The following is a 17171-nucleotide window of genomic DNA, read 5'->3' as shown; positions in this document are numbered from 1 at the left end:
CAAAGGTTGAAGGCATTATGTCTAAAGTGAAGCTGGGGTGATGGAAAAGGAATAAGCAAATTCTGGGGTTCTGTTGTGAGAACAGCCAAAGTCTTAGTGGCTACGACTTGGCTGGTGTGGGCCAATCCAGAGCAACTGTTGGGCTTACAGAAGAAAGCTTCAGTTTAGGAGCCAAGACCTGGAGCCTCTTCCAGCTCAATCTTATCATATCCAGGAAGACAGATCTGCAAGACACAAGGGTAAGAATGGCTTCAGTCACCGTAGGAACCAGATCTTTCAGCTTATGAAAGGGGATGGGTTAATACATCCTCAGGCATGCAGGGAAACCAGCAGTGTTGTGAGCGCTGGGCTCAGCGTCATCACGCCTTCTGAGTTACAGCACTTTATTCCTGTTGTTTCAGTGTGGTGACCATGGCAGCTCACATGCTCCTTCCCTGAGTTGGTCTGGGCACTCCCCCGCTCCTGTGTCTGTTCCCACTACTCACCTCGGACTTGCCGGCATCCCTTTGCCAACTACCTTCCTCCTATCCTCTCTTTTCCAGGTCCTTCCATTTGCACCTCAGGACTGCTCAGGCTTGGAAAGGACAGATAGCTGTTTAGACTTAGTAAAAATGGAGGTTGGGGCCATTTAGCACTTACGTTTCTTTTTGCAGATAACTCTGCAGATACCTTCAGTTTGGAAGTTGTTAGGATTCCCTTGGCAACCACCATAGATGAATTCGGTACAGAGCTCAGTTTCTTTATTATACCACCAGCGTGGAAGGTAAGCCAAGCAAGGGCCAGCCTCCTGCGGCAGACTGCATACGTCTGTGAGGAAATCATGGGAGACAGATGTGTGGATGCCTGTCTCCTGGGGAACAACCCCATCTCTTCCTCTGTCCACTGCTCTCTTTTTCTAGCTCAGAGCTGAGCTTCTAGTTCAGTGGGAACTCTGACCAGTCACCTCAGCCTCTTTGGTCTCGGTTTCCTCATCTGTAGGATGATAAACCCAAGTACCACTGCAGTGGAATCAGAATCTTATACAGGAAATGGATATTGGTGCTCAGTTTCTTAAAGGGAAATCACTTACATGAGAAGTCGATCACCAGATTGGTGCTAGGAGAAATCCAGTCTCAGCAGCACTCTGAGACCTGACCAGAACCCCGAAAGGAAAAGGAGTCCCCTTTCCTCAGATCTTTATTCCACAACCGTGTATGCATCTGTGGCCACACCCAAAAGGGCGAGGTCAGTGCCAAGGTGCATACAGATGTCTCCCTATATACCACCTTGTTTGTCCGGACAGGACCCTCTGTGAGAGCCTTTATCATTTATTACAGAGTAGCAATTAATATTCTAAGTCTGCACACCAGAATTAACTTGCAAGAAATACAGATTTGAGAATATCTGTTACTATGAATTTGGCTGTATAATCTTGACATATAGAAAATATACTGGGTGCTTAATATTCTCAAAAAGGCCCCAGAGAAAGGTAGTCCCTTCTCATTGGGGCATCAGCGGTAAGAGCTGCAGTCTCTGGATCTCACACTACACAGCCTTAGCGTTTCCCTTTGACATAGCGCCGAGAAGTCCCTTTAGTCAGTGAACAGCACATGCTGGAAAGTCATGTCTCCTCCGGGACATGAGGCACACTGCTTTTGCCAAGACCTTATCTGCTTTCTTGGCTCTGAGAGATATACAGGCCCTACAGGCCCTACAGGCCCTATTGTCAATAGCATCTGTGGGTGTCTAAGCTGGAAACCTTGTGGGTTCTAAGAGAATTTTTAAGAAAAATTTTTAAGGAGGAGAATTTTTAAGGAATACTTCTAAAGAGAACTTTAAGAGAGAGCTTTTAGACGGTAATTTTTAAGAACTTCTGAGACAAATCTTTTTTTTTTTTTTTTTTTTTTTTTGAGACAGGGTTTTTCTGTGGCTTTGGAGCCTATCCTGGAACTAGCTCTTGTAGATCAGGCTGGTCTCAAACTCCCAGAAATCCGCCTGCCTCTGCCTCCCGAGTGCTGGGATTAAAGGCCTGCGCCACCACCGTCCCGCTTGAGGAGAAATCTTTGAGAGAGGATATTTGGAGAGAAAGTTTTGAAGAGAACTTAAGGGAAGAACTTTGTTTTGAAGAATAAAGAGCATTTCTCTCATGGCTCTTTATTCTTCAAAAAAAAAAAAAGTATGTATGTCTGAACTGATTCGCTTGCTGTGAGACAGTTTTTAGTCAGACACAATTCCCCTACTGTATGCCTCCTACTTGAACCCTCTTTAACCATCACAGAAGCAGTTGTGACCATTGCACACAGCTTTTTTGTTGTCTCTCCTCAGCATCTGAACCATGACTTAGTGATCATTTTGCTTCATAAATGGTCCTCCTTTCTTTCCTCTCTGACAGGAATGGCCACCATCTAAGTTCAAACATCTCCAGGATCCACTAGCTCAGGACACAGTTATCTCCCAACCCTGAAAGTCCATGGCCTCCCTCTCCATAGCTTCTCTCTTGTGCAGCTCCTAACACTCACCCTTTCAAATCACGTTTGAAAGTCACCCTGTTCTCCTGCCTCCATGCCTTCACACCTGCTCAACTCTAGAGCTGCTCTTGCTGGCCAGGCACACTCCTATTCATTCTTCAAAACCCTTCGAGCAGCCAGGTGTGGTGGCATTTGCCTGCCACCCCAGCACCTGGGAAGCTGAGGCAGTGATTTCAAGACTGCCCCGAGCTGTGTGGAAGACCCCGACTCCAATTTCTAAACACTCCCAGGCGTCAGTGCCTTTCTGATGTCTCCTGGGCCCATGCTTTACTCCTTAGTTTTCATGCATCCGTTTTAACTCTGTGATGAAGATTTATGGTGGGTTTATCCATATTTTCTGACTGCTGGAGAATGTGAGCTCTTCATGGGCAATGACTGTTCCTTAGCCTGGTACAGCAGGTCTGAGCAGATCATTTGGCAAGGAATAAAGATTTCAGGAATGTTCTCAGAAAGAAGGCAAGAAAGAAACAAGGAAAGAAGCAAAGATCCCAAACTTAAGCATTTAACGAACAATTGACCCCCACTGAAAGATGCCATCACAACTGCACAAGTTTAGCTATTAAGGTGTTGCCCGTGGGGTTTAGCATTGACGCATGTTCACATTTCCTCCTGTGTGGCAGCCTTCTTACTGCTCTCATTGTGCAGGTAGAGGACATGAGACTTGGAGAGGTGCCGTGGCTCTGCTAATGTCACATAGCTGGTGAAGGAGTTAAATGTAGATGACCCACCAAGTATGCTAGTGCACACTTAGAACCGAGACATCAGAAGGCTGAGGCAGGAGGATGTCAAGGTTGAGGTCAGCCTTGATTCCTTGGTTCAGCAACCAAAACCCAAGCAGACCACAGTCAGAGGTTGGGATCCCAGGAGGATCAAGTCCACACCCTGAGTGCAGTTTGTCCTTCTCTGCTTGCCAGTATTTCCAGGCCTGATCATGTTTCCTAACACAGGGCCTTCCAGAGAGTGCTTGCTGGTGTCTGGAGGCTACTCCTCCCTGTGTTTGCCTGCATAGGACCCATCCTTCAGATTCCAAGTCCTATGTGCTTCTCCCAGGAAAATCTTTGGTGGCCACAGTGAGTAGGTGGAGTCCATCATCGGGGTCACTAATACCCCTAAATACTTGTTGATTGATAAGATGGGTGAATAGTTTTGACAGTCTTTTGTAGAGCTCAAGGATATGAGCAGAAGAGAAAAGAGTATAGGTCAGCACTAGCCCTCATGGGTGGTGGGGCTATGAGAAAGCTGGAGGCTGATGGCAGTCAGGGGGTCAGAGAAGTACCTTGTTTGATGTCTAAGCATTTCTTCCCACAGCTGAACAAGCAGCACCTCTTCTTCTCTGGACAGTGTCTGTGCCTTGTACATTCGTTTCTTTCTTCAATTTCACACTTTACTCTGACTCTTGGGCATGACCCTATGACAGGAGAAGGTGTGGTTCCTCGAGGTGTTGAAGGAGATACTGTCTCCCTTCCCGGTCCCAGGGCATCACTGTGGAGCTGAGGAAGCTTGTCTGCCCCTCAGCTGTCACTAGGACGAGGTAACCCTCAGGGTTTCACAGCACAGGCCTCAGCTCCACTGTATGACTCAGCACCTAACCCCCAGGACCTTCCCTAGCCCTCTCTCCACCACCCACAAGAGTCCCCTGCAAGAGGGACCACTCTTTGGAACTGCTCTGATCATTTGGCTTTGTCCTTGGTTGGCCCCTGTAGCTCTCACTGTTTGCCTAGATTGTTGTCCTGAAGGTGAATGGAGCAAAGTTTGAAAAGCTTTGGTCAAGACGCCTGGGCTAAAAGCACAGAGACTGATATTGACGAAGCACTTGCCGAGCACATGGCCTTTCTCCTTCCTCCTCGCTACACAATTCCCAGGGAGCCCTCTGTGTTCCACAGTGGACAGAGGCATCCACAGCAAGGGAGGCTCTGTGGACGTTCACAGGGCCCTGCAGCTACCAAGGAGTGGACCTGGAATTCCCACCTGTCACGTGGCCTTCGAAGAGCTCACTTTCCCAACTACCTTCTAGTGCTCAGTGTGTTTTAGCGGGTAAGGGTGACGTCTCCAATTTCACCATTGAAGGGACCCTGGAGGCTGTTCCTTAGCGCACAGGTAAGGTCCTGTGTGGACACAGGACAGCTTTGGGGAGCTCAGTGGTGGTGAAGGGAGAGGCTCATCCCTTAAATGAAAACCCATTGGCTATTTAACCCCCAGTGTCCATTTAGTGCACACTAGCCCTGGCACCTCCATGAATAATTCCTTATAATTGTGGGGACTCAACTGCCACAGACCGAGGATGCTGTGTTCACCCAGGACATCTTCCAGGATGGTGGGAAAACAATGATCCCAAGCATCTCACTCCCACCCAGGGTCCGGGGCTGCAGTGGGAAAACAGTCCCATGTGCAGCAGGTTTTGTTCTTTAGCCCCAGGAAGTTTCTTCTCTCTATGATAAGAACTGTACCTCAGTACTTACCGGCAAAGAACCCCTCTGCTAGCTCAGGTTCCCAGATGCCCCACGGGAAGATGAAGGGGACCAGGAATGGCAGAAGTCCCCAGAGTCTCATTTTAGGAAGCAGTAGCCAGGCTGGAGGTCTTAAGCTGGGAGGAGCAGGTCAGTGGCTCTGGCCTCTGCTCCGTGGCTCTGTGCCCCAACCTCCTAGGAAGCACTTCTGGACAGGAGCCAGTCAAGTTCCCTCCCGGAGGCCATCAGTGGCCTAACTGTACCCACAGTGCACACTGGAGGAAAGGTCTCTGACTTGTGGTCTGGGATTCTGCAATCTGAGGTTCTCTGGCTCTCTGGCCTACTAGGGAGAGGGGTGCACTTGCTTGGGGTCTTCTAGAATCTCTTAGCAAAGTTATGTGGATTCTAGAACCTTTCTTTTCTTGGAGGCAGATTGGAGATTGGGAGTTTTCTAGGTTGCTTTTATGTTGCTGAGACTAACCCTGACTCAAAGCAATTTAAGGAGGAGAGTGTTTATCTCCACTCACCGGTTTCAGTCTCTTATGGAAGGGAGCCAAGTTAGGAAGCTGGAGGTGGTAACTGAACTCGGGACCATGGAGGAACACTGCTTACTGGCTTGCTTCCTCTTACTTGCTCAGTTGCTCTCCTTCCACAACCCAGGGTCATCTGTCCAGGAATGGTATTCCCCACAGCATGCTGGGTTTTCCACCATCAGTTAGAATCCAGAAAATTCCCCGTAGTCATGGCCACAAGTCCATCTGATGGAGACATTCCTTCAGCTGGGGCTACCCCTTCCCATCTGGGTCTACTTGACAGCCAAGATCACCACTACAGACAGTACCTTGTCTTTGGGGTTTTTCTTTTCTCCTCATGCCAAGTTCTCATTTTTCTGTTTTGCTTCAACTCTCCCCCTCCCTTTGTTTCCTCTTTCCTTCCTTCCAAGCTTACCCCTTCTGCCCCTCTTTCTTTTTGAGACAGGGTCCCATCGATCCCAGGCTGGTCTCAAACTTACCACGTAGTGGAAGACTGCTTCTTCTGCATCCACCTCCACAGTGCTGGGATTCCAGACCTGCATCACCTCACCTGGTTTACGTGGGGCTGGGGGTGGGGCTGGGGGCTTCATGCACTCGAGGCAAGCACTAGACCAATCAAGTTCAGTCCTGCCTTGGCTGCTTCTTGTCCTCAGCTCTGGGCTAATTATCTGTCTTTTTACCCCGTGCCTCCTCCTCCTATTCGGCGACTCTGCCTGAGCCCCTGTCTTCTTACCCTTCAACTCCCTTTGGTTTTTCTCTCTCTTGTCTTTGGCCCACTTGCCTTCTTTTGTCACCATCCAAGGGTAAAGACTGTCAGGAGAGCACAGACCTAGGGTTCCTGGTGAGCATGTGGACAGATGATGTTGTCTCAGAGACAGGAAAGTGGTGGCTCTCAGGGCCTCTGTCACAAGAGCAGGTTAGCAGAGGCCACCAAAAGCAATGGCTCAGATTCAGCTGCAGGAGGCACCAAGTGGCTCTCTGATATTTCTGGAATATTCCCTCATCTCAAATCTTGGCGCCTTAGTGAGGGAGTGGATGCAGTGTGGACACAGCAGGGACTGCTGGCTGTAGCCGGATACACTTGACTCACCCAGGACTTCATCTGAAGCTGGGAGAGACGTTTCCAAGGCATCCACTTTGAAAACTGTATAGAATTCCTCCAGATAAAATCCACCATTTTCAGGCCAGCGATATGGAATCTGTCTCTTTCTTTTCTTAGTACACCTATAACTACTGGTTCCAAAATGTTTTTATCACTCTACCTGTAAACTCAGTTCATGAGCAATCACTCTCTCGCCTCCAACCCCATGACTGCTTCCCATCTTATTGGTTTTTCTGCTCTTTTTCTTTGTCCGTGGTGGGTCTCCAGTCCAGGGTCTCACATGAATAAACATTCTATCTCTGAGCTACCTTCCTAGCCCTTCCTTCGTTCTTTCCTTCCATCCTTTCTTTTCTTTTTTTTTCTGTTTTTTTTTTTTTTTGAGAATTAACATAGGGTTTTACTAACATGCCCAGACAGGCCTTGAACCTGCAATCCTCTTGCCTCTGCTTCCTGAGTATCTGTGAATACAGGCCTGAACCATCATGCCTGTTCTAGATATTTCACATAAATGAATTATACAGTTCTCTGTGTGTGTGTGTGTGTGTGTGTGTGTGTGTGTGTGTGTGTGTGTATGTGTGTGTGTTGAGGTTTCCATGGCCTATGCGTGGTGATCAGAGGACAATCTCTGATGTAATTTCCTCATCCACCTGGTTTGAGGCAGGGTCTCTGTCATCCCCTCCCAGCCCCCTCCACTCTAGGCCCACTGGCCCACAAGCTTCTGGGATTCCTCTGTCTTCTCTGCCTATCTCAATGTAGGAGCCCTGTAATTACAGGTATGTGCTACCCTACCTAGCTTTTTATGCATTCTGGGGATTTGAACTTGGGTCCTCATGGCTGTATGGCAAGCTCTTTACTCCCTCGGCCATGCTCCCACCCTCCAGGGTATGTTCATCCACAACAGAACACTGCATTGGTTTCCCCATGCTTGTGGTTGAATCACATCCTGTCGGGTGCCAAAGTTTCGCTTTACTTCTGCCCATAATTTTTTTGGATCCCTTGGAGCCTACGCAGCTTGCATGTGGAACATTCTGGAACATGCGTAAGGGGTTTAATATCTCAGGCATCCAGAAGGCAAACACTGGGCCAGTATCTCCACTTCCTTGTCACTGGAGATAGATGAAGAAAATTGAGAGGCATGTTTTATTGGTTCATCTGACTCCCTAAAATATACCTAGTGGGAGTATGTTACAATTTACCAGCAGCAACGAACTCAAAAATCAATGCAATTAAAAAAATTAGATTGAAAAAAAGAAGTGTGTGCTGGGGGGCTGGAGAGATGGCTCAGAAGTTAAGAGCACTGACTGTTCTTCCAGAGGTCCTGAGTTCAATTCCCAGCAACCACATGGTGGCTCACAACCATCTGTAATGAGATCTGGTGCCCTCTTCTGGTGTGCAGATATACATGGAAGCAGAATGTTGTATATATAATAAATAAATAAAATCTTTAAAAAAAAAGTGTGTGCTGGAACACATTCTTGCTGTTGCAGGTTGTTGGCTGGAAATCAAGCACGTTGAGGTGTGACAGCGACAGTCGCAGCTGCCGTCTACATCCCCCACTCCCAGGGAATCACTAGCCACAGTTCCCAGCCTGCTTGCATTTCTTTGGGGGATTTCCCAAAGAAGCTGCTTAACCCCTTCCCTTATCCCAGAGTCAGTTTCTGTGACAGAAACCAGGGCATTGCCCACAGACCCTAGACAGAGGAGAAAAAAAAATCCCTGGGCTTCCCAATTTTCAAGGATGTGGCATCCATATACCCTTGAGAGATTTCGCCAGAAGCTTCACCAATGTCTCACTCTCTCCATGCTGAAGATGTGTGAATCACCCAGTCTCAGAGGCACAGGGTGAAGCCAAATACTTTACTGAATGAAGTTGAGAACGACATGGAAATAAACAGGAAGCCCCTGACGGTGGAGCTGAGCCGGGGAGGCATGGTTAGTGATGGTTCCTAAGAGGAGGTATTATGGCCAGGAACTGGATGGATGGGAAGGGATGGCATTCTGGGATTCAATGTTGGGAGGACCTAAGGCCTTGCCTTGGAATATTGAGAGCAGTCACCAGAAGCCATTCTGGAGAATCCAGTGGATACACAGAGCTCGGAGCAGGAGCAAAATCCTGGTGGTTTTCCCAGCATGCTCTCTGTTCAGATCGAAGGGCCTGCTGAGAACACAGATGCAAGATACAGCTGAGAATCTTAGACTCAGTTTACCGCAGGAGCCTGAGCTATGTTTCTATATCTTTCCGTGGGAGGAGGTTCAAAGCAAGGTTTGTCAATGGGACTTGAATGTGAGGTAAGGGCAAACATCTAGGGATGAGAATATCGTGAAACTCGGTGTTTGTGTGCCCATGCAAAAGACGATTCAAACAAAGACCAGCTTCTCTGGAGGAAAAATGAGCAGAATTGGATTGCTGGCAAAAGGAGGTAAAGAAGTTGATGGCCTGGGATGGTTCCCTGCTCAGTGTGCCCAGGCGGGGCTGGACACTCTGATCATTTTGCAGTTAGTCTCTTTGGGACTCTTCTACATCCCCCTCCACACCCTCCTAAATCCCTTCTGTTTGCTAACTCCTCCATACCTTCCCATCTTCACAATGCCGCCCCTCCCCCAACCATTCCTGATCAGTTCTAGTTCTGTCAGGTCTGAGAAGGGCATAGCTACCTTGGGACGGGCCAACCACACCCCCACACCTCCCAGGACAGCTCTGGTGAGGATTTTAGGTGGGGCCTCCAAGACTCACTTTTTTTTTTGCAGGTGTTCTGGCATATGGCTTGGGTTTGGAAGTTGTTATTGTTTCCCTGGCAGCCTCCATAGATGAAGAGTTCGCACGTGCTATTTTCCTTATTGTACCACCAGCGAGGGAAATAAGCCATGCAGTAGCCAGAGTCTTTTGGTAGGCTGCATATGTCTGCAGGGAGAGCCCAGGGTGGAGAACTCAGTGTGCAACCCCAAACAGAACGATGCCATCCCTTTCCCCGAGAGCCACTGTAAAGCCACCACGAATGAATTTGGAACAGATTCCCTTTCCCTCTCATACTCTAGAGGTTCAAAACCACAACCATGTTGCACGTCCTTGCCGGGAGATGGTATGGTGAGTATCTGCAGCCCCGGAGGCAGGAGGATCCTTGCGGGTGGTTTTGAACATGTTTCATCCAGATGGGGATGGTATTTTAGAAGGCTGTGGGACCTGTTAGAAGATGGGGCCTGGCTGGAGGAAGTAGGTCCCTAGGGGAGGGCTTTTTAAGATTGTAGCATAGCCCAGCTTCCTGAAGCTGCCTGCTTCCTGGTCTGAAGCCATTTGAGGAGCCTTCACCATGTGCTTCTGACGCCATGAACTCGGTCATGCTGTTTCCATAGTGGTGTACAGAGACCCTTTAAAACCACGAGCCAAAAGAAGCCTTTTGTACATGAGTTGTTTCTGTTGGATATTTTGTCACAACAAAGCAAAAGAATTACCACACAGGTGACACCCTCCCCTGCCCTGGGTTTTTTTGGGGGTCCTAAGAATGGACTGGGGACCCCATGCATGCTAGGCAAGCACTCTGTTATTGAGCTGCATCTCCAGCCTGTAGATAGAATCAATTAAGGCGGTTACATATTTGAGCACTGAGGGCTTCTAATCCAATATGACTGGGACCCTCTGAAAAAGGAGTGAGCCCAGACAGAGATGCACCTGCAGGGAGGGTGCTGTGTGGACTTGAAGGTGGGGACCAGGGATGCCAAAGATTGCCAACAAGCCACCAGTTACTTAGTAGATGTGTGATAAAGTTCTCACGCATGAGCCAGGGGATAAAGGCACTTACTATGTTAGCCCGAGGACCTGAGATCAATCCCAGAACCCATGAGAAGTGACTTCATGACATTTTCTCCTGACCTCCCTGGAACCTCACTATCACGTAGTCTCTTCCTCTGAGCCTGCAGAACTGTTAGAAGACACATTACTATCGCTGAAGCCAGAGGGCCGTGGTGCTTTATTCCTGTGGCACTAGCAAGCTAACACAGGCTCCAGCTGACCCTAAGCTCCTTGACCACAGCAGCGGCTTGCTGCCTCCTCACAGTTCACCTCTCTGCCAGGCTCTTCAAGCCAGAGTCTCCACACGCTCTATTGAGGCCGCCTCCGATGACTCATCGCCCTGCCTTCATTCCTGGCTTCCCTATCCATCTGCCACATAGGTTACCAGGGAGAAGGAGCTAATGGATTTGGAAACAAGATGATCATGCCACGTCCTCAGTTACAAGGTCGTCGGGGGACTCACAGGCCATTCATCTTTGGCTCCCATGCCTGGCTCTGGCCTCCTCTGCTGTGGAATTCCTTTAAGCCCCATGCTATGGCGGTTTTCGTTTCAGCACACCGTGCTCCACCGCATCACCGTACCGCTGCGTGCACACACACCTGGTTGCTTGCTAGCAGAATGCTTATTCTTCCTTCAAAACCTTTCTCAAAGCCAGCTCCTCTGCGACATCTCTTTTAACTCCACTCCATATCCCACACCGTGGCAGCTGCCTGAATCAAGCCTGCATTCCCCTACCTTGTTTCCGAAGCTTGTGTGCTCATTTATCACTCTTTCAAAAATGCCCCAAGTCTTGTTCCTGGGATCATGAATCTCCAGCGTGCAGGGATTGTGTCTGACTTCATTTTGCGGCCCTGATTCCTAGCAGGCGGCCAGCCTGACTGAGCTGCGTACATCATCCCCGAGAACCCACCATTAGCCAAATGCTTTCAGAGACAAAGAAGACATGTGTCGCTGCTGTTTAGCTCTCAAGCAAGAAAGATGAGCCATTTAAACTAATGGGCTTCAGGTGGCCCTCTCCTGCGCCTGGCATTGCTCTAAGCGTTCCAAGGGATCTAAAAGAGCTGCTAGCATTAGTCCTTCCGTCATGTGAAGAAATGGAAGCACAGAGAAAAAAATATTTATTTGTTCAAGATTTTAAAAAAGACGCTAAAAAGCCGGGCGTTGGTGGTGCACGCCTTTAATCCCAGCACTCGAGAGGCAGAGGCAGGTGGATCTCTGTGAGTTCGAGGCCAACCTGGTCTACAGAGTGAGTTCCAGGACAACCTCCAAAAAGATACAGAGAAACCCTGTCTCAAAAAACCAAAAACCAAAAACCAAACAACAACAACAACAACAACAAAAAACCCCCAAAAACAAAACAAAACAAAAAAGACAACGCTAAAAGCTGGAGCTGAGACCCCTGACATTTCACCTTGTCTGCCTGATCTGCTATACCATCACATCTCAGGCTCCTCGGTACTTTTCAAATGTCACTCTCTCTTGCTTCACTGAGCTGTGTCTCCAGTTGAATCCATTACTTCTCCTGGAAGTCCCCAGTCCCTCCAGTCACCCCCTCCTGCTCGGAGGGCCATACATGTTGGTCATGTCATTGCTTTTGCTTTGTCTTCCAGCCCATGGTTCTTAGGATTAAGATGACTTTTGAGGCCGTGGTTCAAGGTGAGAGTCTTTCTTCGAGCTCATCAGACCGGTACTGGGTGATCCGAACACACCAATGGCCTTTCCCGATAACTAGCACCGTGCTCACTCCCTGTAAGTCATTTCCTGGTGACCCTTTCCAGTCTCCTGTCTGCTACTGCCCTTTATTCTGAACTCAGCTCTGAGTCTGATTACCTTGAGACGTTTGCAGTGCCCCTGACCACAGTGAACACGTCAAGTGCTATTACAGGCACTGTGGTCTGTGTATGGGTTATGTTTCCCCACCCCAAGGCTCATGTTTTAGAGCCTTAGTCCACAGGGTTGTGGTACCTTCAAGAAGTAAGGTTGAGTGGGACACTCCTAGATCACCCGGAACATGTCCTCCAAAAAGGATTATAGGATCCTGAGTCCCTCTTGGTTTCTATTGATCATGTGACCTCTTTGGCTTGTCATCTCCTAGAGGGTCCATGCTGGATGTGTGGTCCTAGCCTCAAAAACTGACCTAAATGAACCCCTTTTCTTCATAATTAATCTGTCTTATATATTTTATCAGTGCAAATGAACTAAAAATATGGGCATCAGAAACACTTGGCAACTATGTCTAAACAAATGAAAAACCCCAGACAACCTTTTGGGAGTCCAGAGAGGCGGGGACAGAGTTGAGACCGCAGCTCTGGTCTGGAATGTCAGGGCAGGTTTCCTAGTACAAAGTTGGATTCATATGGGCAGAGAGGCAATTGCTTAGCCATCAAAAGCTAGGAAAGATAAATCTCTTTGCTTGTCACCGATAATGTGAGTATATGTTAGAATGGCAACGGCCACTTGGGGACTCAGAAAATCATGGCAGTGAAAAACAGTCAAGAAACAGCCCGACTTAATCCCACCCATGCACCCATCATTTATTTGGGGGAAACTGAGGCTCATACATTACCTGCTAGGATAAGAACATCACTTCCGTGCACCATATCAGGAGCTGTAATGAATCTAAACCGCAGGACCTCAAATTCAGCAGTCTTACCTAGATACCAGCCCTCAGTGAGCTGGGGCAATGGCAGCCTGGGTGGGCAGGAGAGGACACTTGGGTCAAGGAGTGTGGTATTTCAAAGCCCTTCGTATTACCTTGTTGGGGGTTTAAACATTTCTTTCCGCAGTTGAAGACGCAGCACTTCTCTTTTTTCTGGCAATCCTTGTCCCTGGTACACAGGTCCCTCTCTTTGTGTTCGCAGTGCTCTCTGAATCGGGGGCATCTCCCTAAGGAAGAAGCAGCCTTTGAGTCTCGGGGCCTTCGGTTTGGGGAGTCCAGGGAAGCGTGTGTTCCAAATGTGTTCGCCCTGAAGGCATCCTTTCCCTCAGTCATGTTTCCTACATTACCACCCCACCTCGTCAACCTCCCCCTCTCTCTACCTTCTTACCTCTATGCTTGGTCTACTCCCAGCCACTGAAGCAGGAGTTTCCAACCACTGGTGAGGTGACATTTAGGCTGTTACCATGGGAACTGTCTTGTGCTTTGTAGGACCTTTAGCAACAACCTTGGCTTCTAGGCATTAGACATCCTGAGCACCTCCTCCGTACCCTAATCACCTGAACTGCCTCAAGACACTGGGAAGGCCTCTTCAGGAGTGAAACCGCCTCACTCACAGCACTGCTTGCTGTAGGCTGCTCTAGCTCATCAGTCTTGCTGTAGCCCTGCTTGTGAGTTCCTCTAGAGGGCGACATTGTACAGTGATTCTTCTCCCAGTCACAGCTGGGTTTTGGAATTCTAACTCTACTGGGATGAATGTGTGGAGGAGGATAAACGTGATGATAAATACATTGTATGAAATACTCAATGGATTAATAAAAATATCATCTTAGGAAGATCGTTGGTGGGTTGAATGCTGGCAGCTGTGTAATCCTGGGCAAATTATTTAAATTCTATGTCTTCTAGTTTCCTCATCTTTGAAAGGGGAGTTCAAGGAGCTATATGAAACCTGGGGGTGCTGAGAGCAGGAGAAATAGTGTTTCCCAGGGAAGAGCCTTGTAATTGCTTATCCAATACCAAGGGGTCAGCCCTGATATATACATACAAGAAACACTAAATAGACCCAGCACTTGGTATTTATTTATTTATTTATGGTCACACACATACTTAAATAGACACAGATGGATAGACAGACAGACAGATAGACAGACAGACAGACAGACAGACACACACACACACACACACACACACACACACCACCACCAACAACAACAACAACAAAGTAATTAAAGAAGAAGAAACCATAATTTTGAGAGGGTTGAGGTGGGGGGGTAGATGAGAGGAACTGGAGGGGGAAGGAAGGGGAAATGATGTAATCGTACTTTAATGTTTAAATTTTAATTAAAAGAATAAAATAGGGGAGTTACTAGGACTTACCCTTGTAGATCTGTTACAAGGATTAAACGAGATAGTAAATACAAACAAATGTTAGTTAATGACTGTAGAGCAGTCACTATGAAGGAAGTTTAACTCTGTCTCAGCTCTTCATCACAAAGCTGTAGGGTCAAAATTGTTTTAAATTGAAGAAATCAAGTCTCAGAGAGGCTACATGAAATTTAAATATTTTGCTCAAGCTTGCCTGGCTACCAGTATCTAACCCACCAACTCTGACCCCAGAGCTCCCAGGAAAGGGGTCTGCCTCTCTTGAGGGGTGAGGGGCCAACCCATAAATGCTGGATCCATGATTCTTCTCCACCTCCCCAAGGAAGGCACCTCTTCAAAGGGACTTCAAGGAGTGTTTCCCCAGACCCTGGCCCCTGTAGTAACACAAAAGACATCACACAGAAGAGACCTTCTAAGTGTCTCTCTCCTCTCCCAAATCACATCCATGGAGAAAGACAACCTAAACCTGAGGAATTGTTCTTTGTCTCTTCCTCCCAGCAAACCTCCCTTTCTCCCAGACAACAACAGAAAACCAGTACTTACTGGAAAACAGAAAATCAGTCAGACTAAATCCTTGGACATTTGCAAGCAGGCCAAATAGCAAGAGGAGGCTCACAAATCCGGAAAGCCTCATTATGGTGAGAGGCTGGCCTGGCTGGTAGTTCTAGAACATGGAAATGCCTGGCTGCCTTAGCCCAGCTGATTCTCTCAATGGTCTCTACCTTGGCTGTAGGCTGGAGAGAAGCCAGTCACCTATATCTTGCTGGGAACACTAAGTTCTTGAGATCATGAGTGGAGCTAATGACATTCACAGCCCACATCTATGGAGAAAATCCACATTTTACTATACCCTTGCTGCTTGGACTGCATAGGGCTAGCCTTCTGGTCAACCAGAGTAGTGAGCAAAGTATACTCTACACTGTCCATGCTACATTAAGTTGATGTGGAATCCCCTCTTTCCCATTCACTTACCTCTTTCTAGAACATCCCTGCCAATGAGCACACCCTTCCACTCGTCTCTGACAGTGTCTTTAATGTCTTGGTATCTTTTCATGTCAGTATCTAACGTTTACTCCCGTGGGAAACCCACAGTCTCTGTGTTCCCTTCTTCCTCTCCTACAGTTTCTTCCCACCATTTTCCCCTTTATCATCTCTTTGGACTCCCCCCCCCTCTCTCTCTGTTCTTTTGATTAAGGCCAAAGAGTAAAGATGTTGCCACAGAAAGCAGGGGAAATCAAGCTGACATCAGAGTCTTTTGATAGTGTTTGTCACAGTGTTGTTGAATGTTGCAGACCACAGGAGACTCGTCATGTGACACAAACTCTGTTGCCTGAGGAGACACTGGAATGAAAACTCAGATCTGAGAGACAACAGCGGAATCCAGGTCAACAATCCTGCTGGATTCAAAGTGTGCTGCTGGAAAAGGAAGGGTACAAACCCGAGCTCTTCCTAAGGCATGAATCCATAGCATCAGCTGTTCAACCCCAGGCTAGAGGGGAGACAGACTCTGTGAAGGGCAATGTAAACAATAGGGTTTCTGCTTTCTTTGGCTGGGTTCTTAACAAATCATGTAGGTCATTGTTCTCAACTTGTTTCACGAGACAGACAACAGACAGATGGAATCCACTGTCTCATCATTTAAAGATAATATGATCACAAAATTCAGGGTCAAAGGCAGAGCCCCTATGGCAATACCATCTCAGCAATTTTGCAATGCCACCCAAGGATGATCCTGTAAAAATGCTAAAGAATAGATTGAGTTTTTGTGTTGGGGATCAAACCCAGGTCTGAATAGACTAGGAAACACTTTCCCATTGACTTAGGTCTCCAGTCTGGGAATCAGAATTTCTACTTAACAGCCAAGATGTCTGAAGCCAGCCTGACCTTCTTGGACCTTTGTATTCTCTCAAACTCAGCCAGAAAAAGTGAAAATCTGATGTTTCTAGGCAGGAAGGCCCTGAGGTATTTTATTTTGTAGACAGGGATTATGGGAGCCGGAGAAGTGAGGACCGTGACAAGTGTCATCCAATGAGTATGAGAAGCAGAATTCCAGGGTAGAAGGGAGCCTCCACCAGAGGCCACTAGGGAGCCTTCTCATGGTGATGTGGATAATACTCTGTAGACTTGAAGGTAAGGATTCCAGTGCTAACCCGCAGGGAACAAAGTGATGCGTTGCCATAGAGACAGGCTGATGATGCACAGTCGACAAGCTTCCCAAAGTCCCCAGACCCCCTGGCTAAGTCTGCCTTCTTCCTTAAACTCTCTTGGGAAATTTAAACATGTGCTGGTCATTCATTCTACCACATTCTGTCTGACCTGTCTGAGTTGCATGACAACACATGTAAGTGCCATTTTCCAAACAAGTGACTTGAAATTTACATCTTTGGGGTCTAGGTTGTAGCTTGGGTTTGGGCTCCTTCTAACTTAATTGGTGGAACAAGCTGGTTAGGACACATCTGGGTCCATGCCTTGCTTTCCTTCTTCTCTCATTGAAGGTCATGGCCTCCCTAGACCTCTGTTCTAGGACAAATCTTCTGCTCAGAAGGAATGATTCAGGGAGAACCTGTATCTAGCAACTCATGCTTCTTCAGAGTAGCACTCCCTGCATTGTTCCCAGTGCATCTAACTGAGTTGCTAACCTGCACGTCTGTTCTCCCAAATATGTCCTGAGATTCCCTAAACAGGTCAATGTCTAACAACTGGTCCCTAAAGCATGAAGAAGTTCAAAATAAACTCTCAGTATATTTTTCTGTTG

The 17171-nt window shown here is 47.7% G+C and overlaps 2 protein-coding genes across 2 annotated transcripts; both read right to left on the bottom strand.

Annotated features, from left to right (window-relative positions):
• Positions 1–204: 204 nt before the first annotated feature.
• Positions 205–5066, bottom strand: LOC118237616 (WAP four-disulfide core domain protein 6A). Its single transcript, XM_027423246.2, has 4 exons — positions 4967–5066; positions 3784–3915; positions 640–807; positions 205–224 (listed from the first exon to the last, which is right to left on the bottom strand). Exons 1-4 carry the CDS (start codon positions 5055–5057, stop codon positions 205–207), a joined length of 411 nt encoding a protein of 136 aa, XP_027279047.2. The 5' UTR covers positions 5058–5066.
• A 3575-nt stretch (positions 5067–8641) lies between these two features.
• On the bottom strand, positions 8642–15050 carry LOC100766120 (eppin). The gene is made up of 5 exons (XM_035446601.1): positions 14960–15050; positions 13132–13263; positions 9324–9491; positions 9162–9225; positions 8642–8747 (listed from the first exon to the last, which is right to left on the bottom strand). Exons 1-5 carry the CDS (start codon positions 15048–15050, stop codon positions 8642–8644), a joined length of 561 nt encoding a protein of 186 aa, XP_035302492.1.
• Between the last annotated feature and the right edge of the window lie 2121 nt (positions 15051–17171).

This window comes from Cricetulus griseus, chromosome 6 (genome assembly GCF_003668045.3).
Source record: "Cricetulus griseus strain 17A/GY chromosome 6, alternate assembly CriGri-PICRH-1.0, whole genome shotgun sequence".
NCBI classification, from domain to species: Eukaryota; Metazoa; Chordata; class Mammalia; order Rodentia; family Cricetidae; genus Cricetulus; species Cricetulus griseus.
This window is presented reverse-complemented; position numbering and strand designations above follow the sequence as displayed.